Raw genomic sequence first — 25,020 nt, forward strand, 5'->3', positions numbered from 1 at the left:
ATCATTTCCATTTTCATCATTTCCAAATAATCATTTTATTTTCATATATATATGCTGACAGTTTTATTTACAGGCTTTCTGCAAAATGCCACACTTCAAATTGAAGCCAACTGATATTTTTGTGTCCACTAGATGTCCTACTAGAGCAACTGGATGAAAGGCTTCAATACTTGATGAAGCTTATTTCAAAATGACTCACTTTTCAGTAAATGTACAGTAGATGGCGCTTTCATGGAAAACTTGATGAAAAAGTGATTCGATCCTCAGGGGAGAGAGATACCACGAGTCATACCTGTGCAGAAAGAAATTTCATTTGTGCTGCTTTAGTTTTGAAGATATCACGTTATAAAGGTCATTCAAAGTTCACGCAGCCCCCCGAGTTTGTCCAAAATTAACCAAAATATTTTTTACATCCCAATTTACTCTGTGAAAATTATACTAGATTTTCAGTCATCTGGGAGTTTTAAGATATAAAATATGTGAATTTAATTTGCCTTGTTTGCATTGTGCCAATTTACAGCATTGTCTAAATAAGACAATAAATGTTGCTGTAAGAAGTCTATAATGTATTAGAGTGTATTTCCACACTTACCTTGAAATCAGATATTAGATCAGGGTTTTGAGAACCATTTAAAAACTATTTTAATATTTTAGAGCTAAAGAACAAAGACCTCCCGATGGTTTACGGTACAAACGCAAGTTTTTCTCCCACAAAAAAGATACAAACATTGTTCAAATGTATACAACAAACTTTATTGAACATTGAGTTGATAAACAAAGAGCAAAAGCTGGATGATGACGTCGTCTATAATCAAAAGCCTCTTTTTTGTATTTTTGAAAATGAGGTCAAACAATACATTAGAACCATTAATCTCTCCACCAATGCAAAGGCCATCAAGACCTTAAGTTAATGTGCTCTTTTCAATGTATTTTTGTAGTTCATTGTTTCATTGTGCCCTGATTTTCCGCCGCTGAGTGTGTCTCTCCCCCTGGCGGTGGATTGTGCTGTTTGCATCTTGTCTTGCAAAAAAAAAAAAAGATGACGTCGTCTATGAATTTATCATGACCACAACACAGTTCTTAAAACAATACAACAGCTTTCTATCTATGATTAATTATTTGTCCGGTTTTCTGTCTGATGGAATGTTGCACATTTGACAAAAGATAAAATAATACAATAAATAAAATAAATGAATTCAGATGTTTTTATCAGCATTTATGGTCTCCTGCCACTGCAACACTTTATGTTGCTGTTTCCTCAGATAAAGACTGTTTGACCCAAACATTTCACATCTCTGCATAGGTTTCTCTGTTATGCATTTGTTCTTTAGTGATTGTGAAGAATTTCTCTCTGAATTCGTACCAAATCTTTGGGCCAAACCTGCATCTTCTTTGGGACTTTAGACATCTGAGCCACACAGCACATCTAATGAACCACTTTACAAAATGTCTATTTGCAGGATATAACAAACCTAAGAGATGAGTAAGTCTGAGATCAGGAGGATTTGTGTTGAAACAATTCTTAAAGGGAAAAAAATCATTTACAGAAAGAGCTTAAAATGTAAATGTCCTATGAGAAGATGGCAGACTGAGATGCCTGTAAAAACCGTCCCTTTTAGACACTTTCAGTACACAAAGTGAAGTTACAGTTTCTTCGGTTTGTTTGTGGGAGCCCGATCCACCCCATGACTTACACACAGGGGCGTCGCCAGGTGTAATCCCTTATGGGTTCTGAGCCCAAAGGGGCCCCCGCGTAGCGGAGGCCTAAACTGCGCAAAATTTTTGGGATCTTACGGGTCGGATTGGTTAACTTTGCATGACTTTAAGTCGTTTAGAAACAGATTGACAGCCACAAGCAGCTTCAATGATTATAACAAAAAAGACCATTCCAGATCAGCAGATGAATGCATAGCACAGGATAATAATAACTGCAGGGTGGTGAATAGTGCAACAGGGCAAAGCTCTGTGTATTCCCCTATTCAATTTTAGACAATATAAGGAGTAAAAACGGAATGAGAAACGAGAAAGCCAAAGAAAGTCTCATGACAACAATTATAATTATTATCCTCCTCATTTTATTGCTGCATTCAGCAAAATACCAATGACCTCCAAGTTCCAACTCACTGCATCATATAGGGCTAAACAAACATCCATCTCAGACTGGTATTTTATACAAAATGGCAAAATAAATAAATACAATAAATAAGAAAAAACACATGACTGACCAACATAGCAGCATATAAATAAAATTCACATTAAACATTCCCAACTCAGTCCCAATACAAAGACATACTCAATAAAATTACAATAAAAGAACTTAAGGTGCCATTACAATGGCTTTTTCTATCTTTTCGTTTCTGTGCTCCTGATTTCTTCTGTTTTGTTTTAGCCTCCGCCAGTGGCAGAGCGTGGGTTTCACAGAGGGGGCGGAGCATTCTCAATGGGCCCTTATGATAATTATTTTACTATTCAACAACTTAAAGATAACGGACACCTCATCATACCCAGCAAACAACACAAATGCTCACGTTTACTGAGCCAAGCAAGCCTAGGTGCCTCAGAAAGCCACAAACCAGTTCACACACACACACACACACACGCAGCCTGACAGCCGTCAATCTGAGCGCATCGCTGTCCTTGGTGCTGGTGTGACGGTGACTCACAGGGTCTGAACCATCTTTAATATAACTTAAAACATAAAATGTAAACTACAATTACACAATCTATTCAGATAGAATATAGACACAATTGTCTATAAGGCCATTAATGAGATCTATAAATAGAAAATAGACACGGCGGTCTAAACACAACAAAACGCATAGCCTATTAAAAATGTATCAACTGCACACAATATGCATTCAAATAGAAAATAGTCGGCGGTCTATTACAGTTGACAACAACACAAGGTACATTAAGGTGGTCAAGGCAATAACAACATTCTGATCATTATTTATGTACTCACCGAATGCTGTCTCTGCGCTTGTTGCCGCTGCACCAATTCACAGACTCCGAACTCCAGAACATCATCCTCGGCTCCAACAATATATTCCAAGTAACGTGGAAAACAATGTAACGGCCGCTACAGCTAACACTAGCCTCCTCATCAGCCACCGGCGCCGCTGCAAAATATGAGGTGAGCGGCGGACTGTCCGCCGCTCACCTCACACCTCCGCCGCGGACAGGAAGCAACTAGCCTCTCCTTTCTCTCTTTTACCTTTCTTTTTAACGATCCAGACTGGTGCTTTTTCTTCTCCATTTTTCCTCTTTCAAAGTTCCCTCCAAAATGCCGCAGTCTCACATACAAGACGAGTTAGTTCAAATGTAAAAAAACGAAACAAGTTAAGTTCCAGCCAATCAGGTTGGCTCACAGCCCTGATGCGTTCAGGACAGTAGTAAAGTAAGAATTAACCTACACTGGCCGCACAATGCACATGTTATCGTTATTATAACCTACAAATTTTACGATTACATATGAACGTATCACACAAAACGGGGCCCTCTCATTGGGCCCCCCTGAACGTGTGGGCCCTGGGGCGACCGCCCCCTTGCCCCCCCTCTGGCTCCGCTACAGGCCTCAGCTGCAGGCACAGAGAGCACGTAATGCCAAAATAAAAGCCTCGAGCGAGTCGAGCCTCGTCGTGAGGGGAGGCGGCGGCCCCTTAGGGCAGAGGGGGGGCCCTCTACTTTGAAATGTTGTTGACATTGGGTTTTTATAACCCGGAAACCCGCGCCAGCGTCGCTAGTGCTTACACAGGATGATGTTTTTGAGTCATTTCAGAGTTAATTGCCGTTTTGCTGTAAATACATTTTTGTTCTTATTCAAAACTACTTCAATTCACATCACTTTGGTAGCCAGCGGTGTCCAACTCCAGTCCTCGAGGGCTGCTGTCCTCCATGTTTCAGATGTTTCCCTTCTTCAACACCTGATACAAGTGACAGTGTCAAGGTTGCAGTGAAGGAAGGCGGTCCCTGGTGAGTTTTGACAGTGTTTCATACAAGAACAGTCACATGCAGTCGGGTTGATGCTGAAGCAGAGTTTTTATTCAAAGCTACTGAGCATGCAGTTAGAAACACTCATGTCTACATTCAATTCAGTTTTATTTATATAGCATCTATTACAACACAAGTTGTAGGCACTTTCCAGAGACCCAGAACATAAACCTCCGAGCAATTATTACATAGACAATAGGAAGTAAAAACTCCCCTAGTGGGAGAAAACCATTCAGCAGTGAACACCATTCAGCAGCAAACAGTGGCAAGAAAAACTCCCCTTTAGGAGGGAAGAAACCTGGACCAGGACCTGGAACATAAGGGGGGACCCTCCTGCTGGAGACCAGCCGGGCAGAGCAGGAAAAGAGAGATAGGAAGGAGAGGATGAAGAACAGAGAGAGGAGACACACAGAGACAATGGTTAGATGGTGGAATACAGGGATGACTATAAGCAGATGTAGATAGCAGAAAGTGAGCCGGCCGGTTTGGGGACAGGCCAGCAGAATAAACTACAACAACAATGGACAACAATGATGGTTATGAGATACATAAAATTGATAATTGAGAAAGGAAGAGAAGAAGAGGAGAGAAGAAGGGTGAGAGGCACTGCTCAGTGGATCATGTCGGTCCCCCCTGCAGCATAGGCCTATAGCAGCATATCTACCGCAAAGCTATATTTGAGACTAACTATTATAGTCTTGTTCTATAGCTGCAACTATGACTACTGACTCTAACACACTAGAGTTTACACTACCTAGAGGTTTACTAAACGCTAACTAGAGGTTTACTGAACACTAACTAGTGGCTTTACTAAACAGAAAGGTTTTAAGTTTGGTTTTAGAGGTGGAGGTGGTGTCAGCCTCCTTAAAGTTGGTTCCATAGTAATGGTGCCTGATAGCAGAACGCCCGCCCTCCAAATCTACATTTGGATACTCTAGGAACTACGAGTAAACCTGCACTCTGAGAACGGAGAGCTCTGCCAGGAACATAAGGCACCATCAGGTCTTGCAAATAATGCTGAGCTAAGCCGTTTTGGGCTTTATATGCAAGTAATAACATTTTGAATTGGATTCTGAATTTTACGGGTAGCCAATGGAGCGACGCTAACACTGGAGAGACGTGGTCTCTCCTGCTGATTCCTGTCAGCACTCGTGCTGCTGCATTCTGGATCAGCTGGAGCCTATTCAGAGAATTACTTGGACATCCTGCTAATAATTCATTACAGTAATCTAGTCTAAAAGATACAAACGCATGAATTAGTTTTTCCGCATCCATCTGGAAGAGGATGTTCCTGGTCTTTGCGATATTATGGAGATAAGAAACGTTCTCTGTCAAACCTGATTAATATTCTATTTAAAGCACAAATCCTGATTGAAAACAACACCAAGGTTTCTCACAGTTGCACTGGAAGCCATCGCAACACCATCTAATCCCTTCCTAAGATGCTCTGGACCAAGAATGATAACCTCTGTTTTATCTGAATTTAGAAGCAAGACATTTCTGGACATCCAGTCCTTGATGTCCCTAAGACATGCCTGAAGTTTAACCAACGGTTCTGTCTCATCCGGCTTCATAGACAAGTAGAGCTGCGTATCATCAGCATAACAATGAAAGTGTATGCCGTGATTCTGGATTATACTTCCCAACGGCTGCATGTATAAACTGAACAAGATTGGCCCTAGCACTGAACCCTGCGGAACACCATAACAGACCCTTGACTGTTCTGAAAAAACCTCATGTACATGAACAAACTGGAACCTGTCAGATAGATATGATTTAAAGGGGATCTATTATGAAAAACAGGTTTTCTCTTGCTTTAACATATATAAAGTGGAAGGAGGAAAGCAACCAAATTCTGCAGTGTCTGTACAGCCGCCCGGATGAGCCGTCCAGTGTCATGTGACTTCTACGAGCCGTTCAGAATCTGCTCCCGTCGTTACGTAACGACAGGAGTGATTTCCATAGGTCGTCCTCCGCTGCTGAAACCACGCCCACAACTAACTCCGCCAGCCGGAGCGTCTGCCATTGTTTGACAGTTAAAATGAGGTTTTGCATCGACATTTACCCTCATAAAAGGATCAGTTCCAACAGAACGGACCTGGCAACTGCACACGAGTCAGCAGTAAGTGGCGTTAATTTTTGGTGTTATTTATATTTGTTTACAGGTAACACCGCCGGAGCTCCGGTGTTACTCTATTAGTAATACATTTTTCTTCTGTTTATGGTTTCAGATCTTCCAAGCACCTGAAGCTGTTCAACGACACCTTCAGAAGACGCACGGTCCTTCCTTGAGCCAGCAATAGTGCATGCATGTTATTTATATACAACTTGGTGTATATAAACAGTGTATGGTGTATATAATGTGTACAAATGTTATTTTATTTTTTTTAACAATAAAGTTGCCATTTGTGAACATTCAGTGTTGTGATTTCTTTACAGTTAACATGATTCATTTGTCTTGTAACATAAGAAATGAAATGATGAGGAATCAGAGTAAATAACTGTGGTGTAACTGTTTAGGTTCACTTAAAGCTTCCTGTGTGAATTAGTGTGAAGACGAGGTGACCCGTTCCCTCTTCAGGGAACTAAAGGCTGATTTATGGTTCTGCGTTTCACCAACGCAGAGCCTACGGCGTAGGGTACGCGTCGATTTAACGCAGAACCGTAAATCAGGCTTAAGATCCCAGGGAGTTGTTTCCACGTGTCATAAATGCATGTGAGCGTCCGACTATCGCGTCGAGCTGCGTAACATCGGACGCTCTCTGTCCACACTGAAACCGTTAAACTCTCTCTGTCCACACTGAAACCGTTAAACTCGCAGCCAGTTAGGACAGTCCAATAGAAAATAAAGCAATGGAATTGATTTTGCAGCTGACACTCACTCGCATTGGACATGGTTTAATAGTGTACGCAGCCGCTGCTCTTCAGCCCGGAGAGGCTTTGTTCCCTCCCCTGCTACACGTCATTCAGGCAGCCAATCAGCACAGAGTCTCATTATCATAGCCCCGCCCCTTAGAATCACTCATAGAGAAGGAGGTTAGAAGCGGTAAAAATAGAGACATGGCCCAGAAGCTGAATTTCTCTTTTATTCATATTTTAAAAAGTCAAAATTTCATTTGGATTGGAGCTGTACACGGGCATTTGTGTTGCCCTACTATGTGTGTGGTTCAATTTCTTTTAAAAAAACATGTATTACTAAATATTTTAAATGTCTCCTGCTACTCCTATAAGAAATATGAATCAAATTTCTAAAGCCCTGTAGTTGAGATATTATTGTTCAGGTGGTGGTCCTGGTTGGCATCGTCTCCCTGTAATTGTGGGGCGTAACACTGAGTAGCTGGCTCCGATAGAGGTGAGCCTGCTGTCGGCACAACCCCATCCGACTCAGCAGCATCAGGATGTCTCTGTGAAACGCCTTTGTCAGGATTGAATAAAAAAATGGGTTGACACAAGAGTTGAGGGGATAGAAAAGCACCAGCAGCACCTACACGGAGAAACACGTGAATTAACTTCTCATTTTAAACTGAATAGACTCTTGGCCAAAGCCGCAGTGCAGAGACAAACCTTGGAGTCTGTGATGGTCATGAGCGGTTGGTGGAAAGCTGCAGACAAGCCGTGGAAACAGATGGGAGCCAGACACAGGAAGTTGGTAAAGATGAGCAGAGCCATGCGTTTGGCCATGCTGGTGTCAGACCTACTGGAGTCATGCTGGGGGTTGTGCACCATACAGTAGATGTGGAGGTAACACAAGCACACCACCATGAAAGCAATCACATTCATGAGCAGGACGGAAATGACGTAGGCCCGGGCAGCGGGGGTCTCAGTGTCCACAGGCAGGCAGATGCTCGCCTTCTGGTACGTGTTCACGCCAAAAACTGGCAGCAGGGCTGCGGTTGCACAAAGCAACCAGCCCAGGAGCATCAGCACCATTGCATGCCGCAAGCGCATCTTTCTCTCTAGCCTCATGGCATTAGCGATGGCATGCCAACGCTGGAGGGTGATCACGCTCAACGTGTAAACGGACAGCTCACTGGCGAACACCGACAGCATCCCCGCCAGGCTGCAGCCACTTCCTGTTTGCCAGGAAATTGCATAATGGTGATAATGTGAACGTGTGTAGAAGTCCACAGTTGCAATGAGCAGTAAGTACACTCCCATACAGCTGTCTGCGAAGGCCAGGTGACCTATGAGGAAACGGGTGACGGACAGCTTCTGTTGGGACGTCAGCAGGATTACCAGCACTAACAGGTTAGCTGAAATGGCCAACAAACTGACAACCCAGACCAGCACCTTCAGGAAACCTCGACTCATCACATCTTCACAGGGGTTCAGGGCGTCCGGTACAGGTGTGCACCAGGGCCCACTGTCCATCGAAAGTTCATTACACAGAGAGAGGTAAGTGTCATCTCTGAGATCGTCTGTAAATAAATCCACAGAAAACGACCCCTCGCTCTGGGACTGGTCGGTCGGGCAAACGAGGCTGCCGTTGCTTGAATTGTGTCTTGTTTTTTTGGCAGTTGGGAAATCAAAGTTGTCCTGCAGATGTTGGGGGTTTTGGTGTCCTTGATAACTCTGTGGGAGAGCTGCAGAGGATTCCCGTTTCTCTGCCTGTGTCAGGTTGCAGATAACTCCCTCCAAGTGCCTTTAACAGAGACAACAAGGGCAGGTTAATGAACAGTGAAGAGTAGGGCTGCCACCTTTCAGAAATAAAAATAAGGGACGCCCCGATTTCAGCAGCGCAGGAGCCAAAAAAAAGCCCCAAAACTTCTAAACTGCATAGAAATGTGTTTATTTTATATGAAAAAACAAAATGCTTTGATTTAAAGTTTAAAGTGCTTTAATAGCATTGAACTTGCATGACTGTACAGACAGAGAACCATACTAGCAACTGAAATAGCCTCCTATGGTACGTATGTCCACATCAGCCCAGATGGAGAATATGGTCTACAGGTGAAGAATATGGTGTAAAAGTTAATTTATTTCAATAAGTCAACTAGAATATGGTGTAAAAGTTAATTTATTTGAATAAGTCAACTAGAATATGGTGTAAAAGTTAATTTATTTGAATAAGTCAACTAGAATATGGTGTAAAAGTTAATTTATTTCAATAATTCAACTAGAATATGGTGTAAAAGTTAATTTATTTCAATAAGTCAACTAGAATATGGTGTAAAAGTTAATTTATTTCAATAATTCAACTAGAATATGGTGTAAAAGTTAATTAATTTCAATAATCCAACTAGAATATGGTGTAAAAGTTAACTTATTTCAATAATTCAATTTAAAAGGTGAAACTAATATATTACCTAGTCTTATTACATGCAAAGCAAGATATGTTAAACCTTTATTTGTTATAATTTTGATGATGGAATTGTTAATTGATTTCATAAAATATTCTGTAATTTTTTTTTTATTTGGGGTTTTCATAAACTGTGAGCCATAATCATCAAAATGATAACAAATAAAGGCTTGAAATATCTCACTTTGAATGTAGTGGGGAAATAATATATTTCACCTTTAGATACATTTACTACGAATGACGTTTTGCAATATATTAAAATTTTCCAACCTTCACCTGTATATTATGACATCAATAAATAAGAGCATAATAATAATAAAAATAATAATAATAATAATAATAATAATAATAATAATAATAATAATAATAATAATAATATATAAAGATATGGGCACAGACGCAGCAGGTCCTGTTGTCCCGCCACAAACATTTTGCTGGCCTTAATGTTTCATGTGTTTTATTTTGTTCATTATTGTTAAATTTAGTGTTGATGTGTGTGTGACAGACGTGTGTATGGGGCGTTAATGAAAAATACGGGACAAATCGCGTCCCGTATTAGTTCAATACGGGACGGAACATTTTTTTCTCAAATAAAGGACAATTCCGTATTTTACGGGACGGGTGGCAACTCTAGTGAAGAGCTCAGTTTGTATGTTTGATTGTAGAAACTCTTTTTTTAGTTTGATGCTGTTTGTGAACCAGCAGGGACGAGTACAGCGTGAGTGCTCAAGTACACAATCCTGTGGATGTGTGGGGTAGTTTGGTATCTGAGAAAGAAATCCACAAAAAAAACAAAAGACAGAACCAAAGTGGGCAAACTGCAGAATACACAGTCCTCTTACTTACCCTCTCCACCTTTTCAGCATTGCTAGACCGCAGCAGTGACTTGCAAAGGTCAGTTCAGCGCTCCTCAAATGAGAAAAGGCACTAAAGGGGGGCAGCGACTCAAGGGTCCATGTTCTTTTAACTTGCAGCTTTTCAATGGTGTCCAGACCTATTGAGGGCAGGGAGCGGACTTTGGTGTCTGAAAGGTCTCTGGAAGGACAGACAAAAGCTCAGATTAACCCGTGAAGAGACTAAACTAGCTGAAGAAGTATAAATAATAAAGTCCTTTATTAAAGCGTGGTTCCAGGCGGGAGGGAAGTACCCATCAATGCAACCTGTCATCACTCTGGACAAGGTCTTCCTGCTGTCCATCACGGATTCATTTATTTATTACATTTTTTCCTGCCACCATTACCTCTGCCATGCCTGCTAGACCTGATAACTTTAGTTTTCCTCACTTAGCTCCAACTAAGAAGAGTTAAGGCTAGATTTGTGAACATGAATTTGAAATTTATATTCACAAATCTAACCTTTATTCTTCTTAAGTTGCAGCAGATTGGTGCACTGCCCTGGGTCATTTTAGTTTTACAAAATATGGGTCAAACAGACGTTCCCCCGTCGGTCTGCTGTAACTCTACCGGTTCGTTTGCCCATTAGGACTGGAACACTTGTCAGCAGGTGGAGATGTTTGTCCATGAAGATAAGAACACCTATCAGTAGGTGGAGACGTGCGTTTATGAGGACCACAACACCCGCCTACAGGTGGACATGTCTTACTGAGAGGACACTAATCACCTGATGAAGGAATTGATTTAAAGGTATTGTGACATGAAAACCAAATTTTTCTTGATTTTTTGTGTTTAGTTGGGTGTCTTGACATCAATTGCACCCAAAAAACAACAAACTTTTAACATTCAGTGGATTGTGTGCTTTCTGGGATTTTCTGCATAACTATGCAAAAACGGCGCATCTGGTTTGGTGACGGGTCGTTACGTCACGACCCGCTAAATCACCGCCCCCTCCACCCAGCTCCCTGTCTCCTCTCCTCTCCAATGCACCATAAAGGCTGATTTATGGTTCCGCGTTACACCGACGCAGAGCCTACGGCGTAGGGTTACGCGGACCGTACGCTGAACCCTACGGCGTAGGCTCTGCGTCAATTTAACGCGGAACCATAAATCAGGCTTAACACGGAGCTGTTTAGAGCCTCTTCTGTTCTCATCACCGGAGGACAACTGCTAAAAAGACCCGCGGCCACTGACTGGACTTAAGATAAGGGGACACTGCTGCTTCGCATGCCTTTATTTTTATGATTGTTTGCTGTGGTTCGCCCTGCTGCTTTTCCGTGCATGCTTCGCCTGTCGCTCCCGGCTTAACTCTCCGACGCCGCTGTGAGCGTATGGCTTGCGGGGAGCTACGGTCCTCTGGTCCCGGTTGGACTTCATCCCCGGGCTGTAGTCGCCTTGTCTGGGCTGTGTGTGTGGGTGTTTGTGGTTCGGTGTGCGCGCGTGTGTGTGGAGACGCCGGCAGAAGTTTGTAGCAGTTGGGTTGGAGGAGGTCGGGAGGAGGAGCGGCGCAATGATTGACAGGAAAGGGGGAAAAGGACGCGTTTTTCACGGCGCAAAAAAACACCGTCATAAAAAGCCAGGAATGGAGTACTGGAGTGAAGTTTTTCTTGTTACACCCTTTTAGACACATTTGAGGGATGTTGGCCAAGACTTTTAATAGTGTTAAAAGCATGTTAAAAATGATGTCACAATACCTTTAAAGGAGCATGAGGCTCCTTTTAAGAAATGAGACTCTCTAGCGCCACCCTTCACCACGACGGCCGTCGGGGGTACTGCAGCCAACAGAGAAGCCGGCACGGGAGAACGGGGAGAACGTGCATGCAGCGTCATGTGACGTCACATCCACAGGATGGGAAATTCCGGTCACAATTGCAGCACATTTTGCAGCTCACAGCCTGTTCAAGGCAAAGGAGAGATACACTAGAGGGCTCATTCTTTTTGGTTTGGAACGCTTCATCTGACATTATTACTAGAAAACTTAAAACGTATACAAATTGTTTTCATAAATCCTGCCTCAATCCTGCCTCATGCTCCTTTAAAAAGATCGTCCACGCCAGTTGAACAATAATTCAGAAGCAGTGTCGGACTTTCATGAGTCAATGTTCACCACATTTGAAACTTTCAAACTATTTCAGTGACATTGTGGGTTTTCTTTCTTTAAAGGGAGGTACCAGAGTGTGTGGGACTTTATTTTCCTTTTCAAATATTTTCTAAGACAATTGAAAAGCATCATGTTCTCTTCCAGTAAATTTGTGACTTACAAATGAGTTGGTCCATGAATCACGCCATCAAATGCAAATTTATCGATATATTCCAACTCAGCATTTCTGTGAAGGAACCTAGATCAAAGAGAGCAGATTTAAGAAGTAGTAGCATGATAATTTATCATGACTAAGAAAACACAAACATCTGCTGAGCTAATGTCACGACTTCAGAAGAAGTGATGCAGCCCCTTTTCCACCCAGACTGGTTTTTCTGCGTGTTTGTGTTAACTGAAGTAATTAAAGGTGTCCTACACTTCCTCCAGACTGCTGCCGTTGAAAGCGTAACGCTGGATCTCTCTCACACCGTTGCTGTTCAGCATGCTGAAAGAGATGGACAAATATAAATATCCTCTGAATATCATCCATGAAACTTGTGCAGCCAAAACCTAAACCCAATATCGTCTATTTCCCAGGTGTGGTGAACAAACCTGGTAATTATTTTGTGCATAAACTGTAAACTGATGTACAGACTTTCACCTACACAACTATTATCATATTATATTATTATTCATAAGCAGTGCTCGCGTTGTAAAAGAAATTCAGGGGGGATGGTGGATTTGATCATATGGGGACTGATAATTTGTGCTGATTACAAATAATATAATATATTACAAATAATAGCAGTGACCAAAACACCTGCAGAAATACTGCAGGAATGACATAGCAGCAGTTAAATGCAGCCTTCTGTAAGCTTTAAATATCCACTGGGCTTACATCAAATACATCAAAACACAACAATAAAAAACACTTTTCTGAACTTATCAATATGACTCTGTCCTTCATAGGATAAGTAACATGGATCACTGCAAAAACTCACAATCTTAACAAGAATATTTGTCTTATTTCTAGTTAAAATGTCTCATTTTAGTAAAAAAAATCTCATTACACTTAAAACAAGACTCATCACTGGAAAAAACAACAATTTTCACCTGTTTCAACTAGATTTTCACTTGAAATAAGTAGAAAAATCTGCCAGTGGAACAAGATTTTTTTGCTTGTAATAAGAAGATAAATCTTGTTCCACTGGCAGATTTTTCTACTTATTTCAAGTGAAAATTTACTTGAAACAAGTGAAAATAAATTTTTCTGGTGTTATTTTTCTGGTGGTGACTCTAAATGTTGAAATAGCAGTAAAACCACATTCATTGATGAAATGACATAAGGGATGGAAAGGAGGGATGTCAGTTTTACAGGGGGGATGATTTGGACCGTTTTTATTTCAGGGGGGATGCCATCCCCCCTAATGCCCCCTCATCCCCCCTCAACTCCAGTACTGGACATAAGGTACATTCATGTTTGATTACACCCTCCTCCAGTTCACAAAAGCCTAAACTAGCACAGAACTGTTTCTTCTCCTCTTTGTGAGTCTTTGAAAATGAGTTAAAAGCAGCTTACACGGTCAGAGCACTCAGCGATATCCCAGCAAAAGAGTTGGCAGGAATGACTTGTAAGAAAAGGTTCTCCACTATTTCCCTATTAAAAGGCATAAAAACAAAGTGTTACATCAGCTGACAGTTGGTGTGTCTGTGAGAACCAGAGCAGATATTGTTCTACATACAAAATGAAGTCCTGCTGCTGTGACTGGATGTGCTGTAGTCCAGGAAAAGAGGCCAGGCCCGTGTTGGTGATCCCGCTGCAATGACAAACATGTGATTCAGTGACGCGTCCATACCGGCCCAGAGGTGGACTCACGTCACACAGCTGAGCTTCAGAGGTGGAAACTTTCACAGAGCTGATAAAAAACACTCAGATTGAAAGAGGTGAATTATACTTGCAGGTATTTTAAATTTGGAAGATCCTTGAATGCCTCCTGGTGAATGTTTGACAGGGTTTTGATACCAGTTAGCTGTCTGCATGGTGGACACATAAAAACATGTTCATATTTCATTATTTTGACTAAGTAGGTCTACTTTTTGATGCTTACGGCTGTTGCCAACATTTATGTTTAACAGTTTTTCTGCTGCTGCACTGAAACAACGTTACATCTCTAGATTTTTTGTGTGTGGCAAACAAATATGCTTAAATGTGGCACAAAGAATTTTATTGGCAAGAAAAAGAGCTGAAACACTTATTTTAATTGTAGCAGAGTTTTTGGCCCCGGCACCAAATGAGATGGCATTTTTAGACCAGACCCCGACTCGAGTGGTACCACGTAAAATGACGGACCGCTGTCTGCTTGCTTGGTTTTGCAGATTCACCAACATGAGAAGGAAAATGTATTTCTTTGGCACATTTCATGTTTTACATAAAAACTTTTTTACAAATGCATTAAAAAGTAAAATAGTTTAAAAGTTATACAAAGTCAGATATACGGTAAGTTCAGAAGAATAAAACAAATAAGATGCAATAGATAAAGGTTGCAGTGCATTGTGGGAGATCACTGAAATGCAGCAATAAATAAAAAAGTTTGCAAATTTGACCTGAGTGTTTAAGCAGCCCTGACGCATCCTGATAGTTTGTTCCACAGGTGCATGAAAGCTGAACGCTGCCTCGCCGTGTCTGATTCTAACTCAGAAAGGTACAGAAAATAGGCGTGGCCCTGACGACCCCACAGTAATACAGACGGAACAGTCTCCCTCTGTGAGGGTTCACCCCAGAAACTGACGTCCATCATGCCAGAGTGAAGGATTCTGGACCCTCAAGACTGTGCATATCCCTAACTCTGGGAATAAATCCTCCAGAGGTGTCCTTGAGTTCACCATGGAAACATGGACAAGTGTGACCCGAGAAAAAAGAAGCACCAACGTTTGTGGAGAAACCGTGACTGCGTTTCCATGCAGCAATAACCCGAATTTGCACGGCCATGTAAACACCAATAACCCCTTTGAATAACCAGAATTTGCTCATATTCGGGTTTTTACAAACCCGAATATGAGCCCTGGGTTACTCCTTTTAAAACCTGAATATTGGGTCATGTAAACACCAAACGGAATATCCCCATCAAACGGAACAGGAATTTGTTTTCTGCACATGTTCTGTTCACAAAGAATCCTGGTCTTTTGAGTCCAGGAAGTTCTTATAAACACGGAGAAACAAGACCAGGAGGAGACTAATCACTTCATAAATGTAATGAAGGATATGAACATTTCTGCATTTGTAGACGGTAGAAAGTACCGGGATAGAAGATTTACAAGAAGGTGAGAGAAAAGTTGCGCGAAGCAGCATTTGTTTTGGATTTGGATACAGGAAGAAGAAGCAGAAATGACGGGGATTGCGTCATCACGTTCTCCGTGCGTTGCTGGTTTGATCCAGATATCCCAAATGATTAATTACCATGGAAACGGAATATTCCCAATGTTTCAGTAACCGGAATATTAGCAATAACACGAATTTTGACTGCATGTAAACGTAGTCTATGTCACCCTGTCTGACTACAGATCAATGGCGCGTTGATGGTTGCAGAAGTCCCAGTCTGACGCACCGTTGCCGTTGGTTACAACGCCGCAGCAGAAAGAACAAGCGGCCAGGCCACAAGCCCTGCTGCTGTCACCAGGCACACTACCATCCCAAACTGGATCATGGTGAAAGGGGGAAAGTCACTCTTCAAAGCTTACGTACATGTGCACGATCCTGGACAGGTTGTGGAAAGAATGCCTTTCCAGAGATCGTAAGGAATAATCATCAGATATGTATCTGGAAGACAAAACACACCCACTTCATCACAAACAGAATGGAAACATTTACCCGCCTGACCCGTGGAGGGTTGGGGACGCTCGGTATTTATTGGCAGCCCCAAAATAGCGAGAGGGTACTTCATGTTTCCCACAGGGTTTGGTGTTTGTTAGTCTTTTGCTTCTTCGTGTAGAAAGTGGAGAGACATGTCATTGACCTGCACCAATCAGATGATTTTCTCACACAAACACAAGTGCACGCACACATACAAACACACACAGACACACACACACACTCGTAGGAAGAAAAGCGACTGTGTCCCGCTTTGGAGACTTGGGTCCTTTGTGTTTGTGGGGCCTGGAGCAGCTCGTGTTGTTATGCTAACGAAGAAGCCTCTTACCTGACCGAGAGCGGACTTTGTGAACACTACTTGAGGTACTTCATGTATAACGGGACGGCCCGTCACCGGGCCTGTAAGTTAAACATGAAGTACATCTAGTGGAAAAAGATAAAATCCCACAAAGCTCATGAAGACGGAAACTGTATGACTGAAACTTTTTGGTCCAGACTCAAGTACATCAAGTGGAAGTACAGAGAGCTGCCTTCATTTTTATTATTATTATTATTAGTTTTAGTAGTAGTAGTAGTAGTAGTATTATAGTAGACAAAGACGGTTAGAAACTCGGGCTTGGGACTAGGGCTGGGCGATATATCCAGATTTTAATATATATCGATATATTTTTAAACGCGATATGGTACGAGACAATATCGTTTATATCGATTTAAAAAAAAGAAGAAAAAAAATATATGATTTTGATATCGCTTATTTTGTGACAAATTGACTTGAATGTTTTATTTGAGATTTGCACAAATGTTTTGTTATTTGCACAACTGTCAACCTCAGTGGAAAAGTCTGCCTGTTACTGTCTACATTGTATTAATTGCAGTGTATTTTAATTTAATTGTTATGCAGGAAAGGGATATTTGTTTTATTTTATTCAAGAAGCATTTTTATTCTATATATGCAGGCAGTTTATTTTTATTTCATTTGTTTTATACATTTTGATATTGTGCAGACCTCTGTTAATAAAGGAACCTGTGTGACATTTGGCACGAGGCTTTGTATTAAAACTGACTGTTTTTTTAAGGGTTTGCCTCAGAAAAAAATGAAGCTAACAGAGATGCTATGCTATAATGCTTTGGGGGAAACCCCAATTATGTCACAGAAAAAATATCGATATATAGAGTATCGCCATTCAGCTAAAAAATATTGAGATATTACTTTTGGTCCATATACCCCAGCCCAAGCCCGGTTTTTTCAGAGACAAGTCCCGGTTTTTTCAGAGACAAGTGTCCAGAATACGTCTTTCTGTTCCTGGTGGGCATCCTGACCAGACCTGCAAAGCCTGAAGACATTTCACCAGAAAGAGATTTGATCTTTAATTTTGTCTTTAGATTTTCAAACCCGGTGAAGTATTTTTCTCTTTCGCCATTTTGTGTTCTGGTCAGTCAGTAAGAAAGCTGTAAGTGTTGAAGGGGAGAAAAAGAAAGTTCCTTACATGTGAGAAATGTTGGCCAAGTTGGCAAAGGCATTTTGGGGGATGGAGGACAAAAGTGTCCCCACAAGCCACCTGAAACAGAGATGGAAATCCGCTCAGTCTCAATGCTGCAGCCGCTAGCTGGAGAAGAGACGCTGAAGTGTCAGGGAATGGCACTTACACCTCCTGCGTGCAGGAGTGGAAAACAGGCAGAACCTTGACCCCCGAACACGACACGCTCTTGATGTCCCGGCTGCACCTGCAGCAAGGTGGACAGGACTCCAGGGGGACGCTGAGCTCAACAAAAACCAGAACAAAAGAGAGGACTTTCCAAAGTGGCTGCATCGTAGACGCTGTCCGGAGGACGATGAGAGAGGTTTACAGAGCAGCCAGACTGACCTGGACTCTGCCCAAGATGTTACAGAACAGGAACTTCTAGTCGAGACTTTCAGAATAAAATGTGAAGGTCTACTTGACTTTATTTAACTTGACTTTATTGTTGTGGCTCCAGTTAACTGCAAACATTAAGGTACCTCACAAAGACGTGAACAAATGAAATACCATCTTTTTTTTTTAACCTTTTTCCCCTTGTCTGCATATATATTAATGGTTAATACCAAGATTGGTAAAAAAAAAAAAAAAAGAAAGAAATGAGAAAAAAGGAAATACCATCTATTTATCAGTTAATGTTTTTGGCAGATCTGCGTTAAAACACAAATTTAAAAGGAGCTTGAGGCAGGATTTATGAAAAAAACGTTTTAAGTTTTCTAGTAATAATGTCAGATGAAGCGTTCCAAACCAAAACGAATGAGCCCTCTAGTGTATCTCTCCTTTGCCTTGAACAGGCTGTGTGCTGCAAAATGTGCTGCAAGGCTGGGGCCGAATTTCCCGCGCTGTCCTGCGGATGTGACGTCACATGACGCTGGCAGTGAAGCCGGCACGGGAGAACGGGGAGAACGCACATGCAGCGTCATGTGACGTCACATCCACAGGACAGCGCGGGAAATTTGGGCCCGAATTGAATTGAATTGAAAGGACTGTTCCTTCAGAATAACCTACCTCTGCTCTGCCAGGACCTTTGAACAGGACTCGCCTGTGATTGGTTGACAACCAACACATCACGGTTTTCGTGGACAGATACCTCATGGATGTTATGATAGAATCGTGATCACATTTAACTTTTCCATCTATCTTTACTGAGTCTCTTCTCCTGGTCTGACAAAGCAGGTTCCACATCATCTGGATGAACAGAAGAGGTATCTTTCAAAGTAAAAGCATTCAGGGGCATCTTGATATCCGTCCTCTCTTCTGGAGACACGTGTGCAAGACATGTAAAAGTGCGAAAACAAACTGCTAAAAGTACAAACTGAAAGCATACCTGTGTAATCTTATTGATCTATGAATCCATGTTCATCAGAGGTGACAAGTAACGAAGTACAAATACTTTGTTACCTTACTTAAGTAGAAATTTTGGTTATCTTTACTTCACTGGAGTAATTATTTTTCAGACGACTTTTTACTTTTACTCCTTACATTTTCATGCAATTATCTGTACTTTTTACTCCTTACATTTTAAAAACAGCCTTGTCACTCTATTTCATTTTGGCCTTTAAATAAAAACTATCCAGTTAAATTGCTCCATCCGGATAGAGTGAATTTGGTCGTGGTTGTTTCAGATGTTCTTGTCCAGTTTTGTTCTTACATCCGTTCCCTCAGATTCCTGCAACTAAACTTGGATGTACATTCTAATAAAGGTTAGGATAAATGATAACATGCCTCTGAAGTTTGACTTTTTGCACCATTACAATACTTATAGGCAACTAGTCATCATATCTGCTGCTCTCTGAAACACATGTTAATGCTCAATAGTACACATATATGGTTCTTTAATATATTTACATTATACTAAGATGCATTCATTTTCAATGGCTTTTTTCCTTAATGGCTTTTTTCCCCCTTACATTACTTTTACTTTTATACTTTAAGTAGTTTTGAAACCAGTACTTTTATACTTTTACTTGAGTAAAAAACTTGAGTTGATACTTCAACTTCTACAGGAGTATTTTTAAACTCTAGTATCTATACTTCTACCCGAGTAATGAATGTGAATTCTTTTGACACCTCTGATATTCATGCAAAGGATGGACCTGCAACGGACTTGCAACGTGTCCACGTGTACCCCTCCCTTTTTGCTTCCAGCAGACCAGTGAACTTGAATAAGAAGAGGCGGGCGCAGGTCCCGGATGGATGGCCCACCTTGCTGTTGGACTGTTGGGCTGCACGATCTGGGTGTTTGCACGGTTTTAGCAGGGAAATTTGGTGCTTACTGACTTTTCTTGAAAGAGATTTTATGTTGGATCTTAAGTTTGCATGCAACAAGTAGCAAAAAACCAACAATAATAAAATATTCTAGGAATTTAAAACATTTTAAGATCATCTGTGACTAAGCATCAAGCTGTCACACACTGCAGCAGGATGTCTGAGTAGCAGCTCTGTCAACTCTGAACTTTTACTGAATTTTTGACAAAATCCACAGATTTCATCTGCACCATGTTGATTTACTGCTGCAAATCGAGGGTTGAGATGCTATGAGATTAAATGTGATCTAAAGGACTCGCACTAAAAGTTCAAGCGGTTGAGCATCTGTTGAAATCACACTGTACGCAGGGAGGAAATAAGACCTTGAAAAGGGATTTATTGAGTGAAATGAAGAGGTGTTATGTACACGTTTGTATTTGACTATTGGACTGAGGGGCAGTGCGGCCAGCAGAGAGGAAAGGGAGGAGCAACCGTCAGCCAGGGTGCTCGCGGCGCCTCACATCCTGGTCTCCTCTGGGAGGCGGTTCACGTAGTCCTGCAGGGCCTGGTGTAACGGCAGCCACTTCTTTATTGAAGCTTTGAGAGACATTATCCATCTGTAAAGACCATTGGAGACGTCAACAAGAGGCCATTTATCAGGGAGGTACGGTGGCCGAGACCCGCCATTGCTGAAAATAAAAGTAACGCTGCAAACAGAAACAAACGCAGCTGCAAATAAAATAAACGCTTTGCAAATAAAATAAACGCTGCAAACAAAAAGAGACGCCGCTGCAAATAAAATAAATGCTGCAAATATAAAGAAACGCCGCTGCAAATAAAATAGAAAAACGACGGAAATAAAAAAGCCACAATGGAAGTGAATTACCGGGGACTGTTGTGGCCGATGCACCGGTGTTGCACATTAAACATTACACGTAGCGACGTTGAACACTATCCTTTTCACTTATTTTCTCATTCGTTGTTCTTCTTATTCCTCACTCTTCTTATTTATTCCTTCTCTTACGTCTTCTTCGGCTTCTTCTTCTCCTTTCACGTAAAAAACACCGGTGCATCAGCAAAAATAGTCCCCAGTAATTTACTTCCATTGTGGCTGTTTTATTTGCGTGTTTTTTTTTTTTATTTGCAGCAGGGTTTCTTTATATTTGCAGCGTTTCTTTTATTTGAAGTGGCCTTTGTTTTTATTTGCAGCGTTTATTTTATTTGCAAAGCGTTTGTTTTTATTTGCAGCGTTTCTTTAATTTTCAGCAATGGCTGGTCTCGGCCACCGTAGGGAGGAACCCAGAGCTGCTTTGTTCTACCGCACGCACGCACGCACGCACGCACGCACGCACGCACGCACGCACGCACGCACGCACGCACGCACGCACGCACGCACGCACGCACGCACGCACGCACGCACGCACGCACGCACGCACGCACGCACGCACGCACGCACGCATGCACGCTGTCTCTGCTGCCTGTAAAAAGGAGACGGGTCCTCACCGTTTATTTTCAGCTGAGTTGTCGGAGCAGAGGTAGAAGGTCTTAAACTCGTCAGACGGAGGTCTCAGCTCAATGGTGGACTTCTTAGATCCGTAGGGCTGCTCCCGCACCATGTACCCCTGCAGATAGATCCCACCTGGAAGTGGACACGTGGAGATAGTGATGAGTGGGGCCACTTTGTCTAGGGGTCCTCAAGTCTCGTGGCCATTCAGAAACTAACTTCGGCTACTCCATTTTTTAAAGTGGGAAAGTTAAACTCACTGAGAGGCTCAAAGAAATGTAATACAGATGTGATGTTGTCGCCTGTCTAAGCGCCTCTTTGCAACGGCATGAATTACTGATCTCTTGCTCCGATCTGTTTACTGACCAGAACTGAGATCAACAAGTGGCAACACACCTCTGACTTGGTCAAACAAAAAGGTAAATCAGCCTCAAGCACTATTGATCAAACTTCTAACAACATATCTGATAGCCCAGTAGAATTCCTAAGTAATGTTTCACCCCGGAGAAAGAACCATAAAGAAATTTGTTAAAAATATTGTTTTAGTTACGGTATTCAGAACTTGTGACTTCTGACTCTCGGACAGCCCTGCTTTTAAATATAAAACAACTTGTATGATTCGTATTGCAGCAGGTCTGTTCATGTGAAGTTGTTCTGTTGTTGAAACGATGTGTGCTTGAGGATTCAAGAGTGTACACGGGGTCTCGGTGGGAGTCTGACGTGATGGAAGAAGCGGGTGTGAGGGAGAGCGGACCGGGGGTGAGATGGACTCGGTTAAGAGAAACTGCAGCTTATAGTTATGATCATGAATTTTGTATTTTTTACCATTAAATTAGGAAACCTACTGGGCTGTGAGCTCAGCCGCTGGAAGCTGGGTTGGGTTTACTCCACTGCTGAGATGAAAACAGTCAAGTCTTATGAAGTTCACGACTCTCAGGGGGTTCTTACTTTTAGAGAATGCCTAAAAAGCTCAAGCGGCCTAAACTCTCATCTCATCTCATCTCACTCATCTTCTTCCGCTTATCCGTTCCCGGGTCGCAGGGGCAGCAGCATCAACAGAGATGCCCAGACTTCCTTTCCTTCACCCCAGACACTTCCTCCAGCTCTTCCTCCAACTCTTCCTCCAGCTCCTCCGGGGGGAGTCCGAGGCGTTCCCAGGCCAGCCGAGAGACATAGTCTCTCCAGCGTGTCCTGGGTCTTCCCCGGGGTCTCCTCCCGGTGGGACATGCCTGGAACACCTCCCTATGGAGGAGGGACATGCCTGGAACACCTCCCTATGGAGGAGGGACATGCCTGGAACACCTCCCTAGGGAGGAGGGACATACCTGGAACTCCTCCGTAGGGAGGAGGGACATGCCTGGAACACCTCCCTAGGGAGGCGTCCAGGAGGATCTGGTACAGATGCCCAAGCCACCTCAGCTGACTCCTCTCAATGTGGAGGAGTAGCGGCTCGACTCCGAGCTCCTCGCGGGTGACCAAACTCCTCCCCCTATCTCTAAGGGAGCATCCAGCCACCCTGCGGAAGAAAACTCATCTCGGCCGCTTGTATCCGCGATCTTGTCCTTTCGGTCACTACCCAAAGTTCATGACCATAGGTGAGGGTAGGAGCGTAGATTGACCGGTAAATCGAGAGCTTCACCTTTCGACTCAGCTCCTTCTTCATCAAGACGGTCCAGTACATCGACCGCATAAATGCGGACGCTGCACCGATCCGTCTGTCAATCTCCCGCTCCATCGTTCCCTCACTCGTGAACAAGACCCAGAGATACTTGAACTCCTCCACCTGAGGCAGGACTTCTCCACCCACCCGGAGAAGGCATGCCACCCTTTCCCGGTGGAGAACCATGGCCTTGGAGGTGCTGATTCTCATCCCTGCCGGGTCGCACTCGGCTGCAAACCGCCCCAGCACATGCTGAAGGTCCCGGTCCGATGAAGCCAACGGGACAACATCATCCGCAAAAAGCAGAGATGAAAGGCCTAAAAGTGTTCATTTATTTATTTATTTTATAAACAGTCATAGTATTTCATTGTCTTGAAATGTGATTTAGATATAACGGGGGTTCCTGAGGCCCTGATCCGTCCATAGAGAGAGTCATGAATATGCATCCGTGTCACCCCTTGAGAGCGATAAAAGAGTACATATGCTATGCTATGGCAACATAGTTGGATTTTATTAAGGCAAAGAAGTAAATACAGCCTATGAAACGGCTAATGACGTGGCGGGTGTGTGGCGTGTGTGTGGCGGGTGTGGCGGGTGTGTGGCGGGTGTGTGGCGTGTGTGGCGGGTGTGTGGCGGGTGTGTGGCGGGTGTGTGGCGGGTGTGTGGTGGGTGTTTGGTGGGTGTGTGGTGGGTGTGTGGTGGGTGTGTGGCGGGTGTGTGGTGGGTGTGTGGCGGTGTGTGGCGGGTGTGTGGCGGGTGTGTGGCGGGTGTGTGGCGGGTGTGTGGCGGGTGTGTGGCGAGTGTGTGGCGGTGTGTGGCGGGTGTGTGGCGGGTGTGTGGCGGGTGTGTGGCGGTGTGTGGCGGGTGTGTGGCGGGTGTGTGGCGGGTGTGTGGCGAGTGTGTGGCGGGTGTGTGGCGGGTGCATACCGTGTGCGTGGGTTGCACGGATGCCGCTGTACAGGTAGAGGCAGCCGTCCTTCAGGATGCAGTAGTGCTGGACCCAGGCGTCCCTGCTTTTGTCCATCTTATTAAGCAGTCCCAGACAGTCGGGGTTCTTCACAGCCAGCGGGGGCAGATTGGAGTTGTGTCTCGTCACGTCAACCCAGACGTGGTTCTGAAACGTGAGAGTCCATGACGGTTAAAATCTGCCGATCATGCATGAGAGACACATACAACCAGTCCCAGGAGAGGTAGCCCAACTGTTTTCAGATCTCCAAACCATGTTATTTCCAAAAAAAACACAGTTGATCTACCATTTTCAGAAGAAGAAGTTCATTTTAACTTTGATGGTTGGGAAGGGGGGATAATCAGTACTGGAGTTGAGGGGGGTTGAGGGGGGATGAGGGGGGACGGCATCCCCCCCTGAAATAAAAACGGTCCAAATCATCCCCCCTGTAAAACTGCCATCCCCCCTTTCCATCCCTTATGTCATTTCATCAATGAATGTGGTTTTACTGCTATTTCAACATTTAGAGTCATCACCAGAAAAATAACACCAGAAAAATGTGACAATTTTCACCTGTTTCAAGTAAATTTTTACTCGAAATAAGTAGAAAAATCTGCCAGTGGGACGAGATTTATCATCTTATTATAAGCAAAAAAAATCTCGTTCCACTGGCAGATTTTTCTACTTATTTCAAGTGAAAATCTACTTGAAACAGGTGAAAATTGTTGTTTTTTCCAGTGATGAGTCTTGTTTTAAGTGTAATGAGATTTCTTTTACTAAAATGAGACATTTTAGCTAGAAATAAGACAAATATTCCTGTTAAGATTTAGAGTTTTTGCAGTGATCCATTTTACTTATCCTGTGAAGGACAGAGTCATATTGATAAGTTCAGAAAAGTGTTTTTTATTGTTGTGTTTTGATGTATTTGATGTAAGCCCAGTGGATATTTAAAGCTTACAGAAGGCTGCATTTAACTGCTGCTATGTCATTCCTGCAGTATTTCTGCAGGTGTTTTG

The 25,020-nt window shown here is 42.8% G+C and overlaps 2 protein-coding genes across 2 annotated transcripts in view; both read right to left on the reverse strand.

Annotated features, from left to right (window-relative positions):
• Positions 1–7,134: 7,134 nt before the first annotated feature.
• LOC133454795 (thyrotropin receptor-like) lies at positions 7,135–17,941 on the reverse strand. Its single transcript, XM_061733519.1, has 10 exons — positions 17,778–17,941; positions 16,005–16,079; positions 14,222–14,296; positions 14,005–14,079; positions 13,842–13,919; positions 12,699–12,767; positions 12,444–12,521; positions 10,136–10,324; positions 7,555–8,632; positions 7,135–7,474 (listed from the first exon to the last, which is right to left on the reverse strand). Exons 1-10 carry the CDS (start codon positions 17,939–17,941, stop codon positions 7,268–7,270), a joined length of 2,088 nt encoding a protein of 695 aa, XP_061589503.1. The 3' UTR covers positions 7,135–7,267.
• A 2,336-nt stretch (positions 17,942–20,277) lies between these two features.
• LOC133454481 (uncharacterized) overlaps positions 20,278–25,020 on the reverse strand; it is a 6,549-nt gene continuing 1,806 nt past the window's right edge. The window contains exons 4-6 of the mRNA XM_061733208.1: positions 23,986–24,172; positions 21,398–21,533; positions 20,278–20,511 (exon numbers count right to left, since the gene is read on the reverse strand). Coding sequence (XP_061589192.1) covers positions 20,412–20,511; positions 21,398–21,533; positions 23,986–24,172 — 423 coding nt within the window. The 3' untranslated portion in view covers positions 20,278–20,411. The remainder of the gene's footprint in view (positions 20,512–21,397; positions 21,534–23,985; positions 24,173–25,020) is intronic.

This window comes from Cololabis saira, chromosome 11 (assembly GCF_033807715.1).
Source record: "Cololabis saira isolate AMF1-May2022 chromosome 11, fColSai1.1, whole genome shotgun sequence".
In the NCBI taxonomy this organism is placed as follows: domain Eukaryota; kingdom Metazoa; phylum Chordata; class Actinopteri; order Beloniformes; family Belonidae; genus Cololabis; species Cololabis saira.

Bases quoted from the DNA above. Each gene is read 5' to 3' on its own strand.
- LOC133454795 (XM_061733519.1), bottom strand. From the start codon at position 17,941: ATGCAGCCACTTTGGAAAGTCCTCTCTTTTGTTCTGGTTTTTGTTGAG. The intron at 14,080-14,221 runs GCAAGTATAATT...TTGTCATTGCAG, and splicing joins CTTCCAAATTTAAAATACCT to CGGGATCACCAACACGGGCC. The intron at 12,522-12,698 runs GTAGGACACCTT...TCTTTGATCTAG, and splicing joins GGCAGCAGTCTGGAGGAAGT to GTTCCTTCACAGAAATGCTG.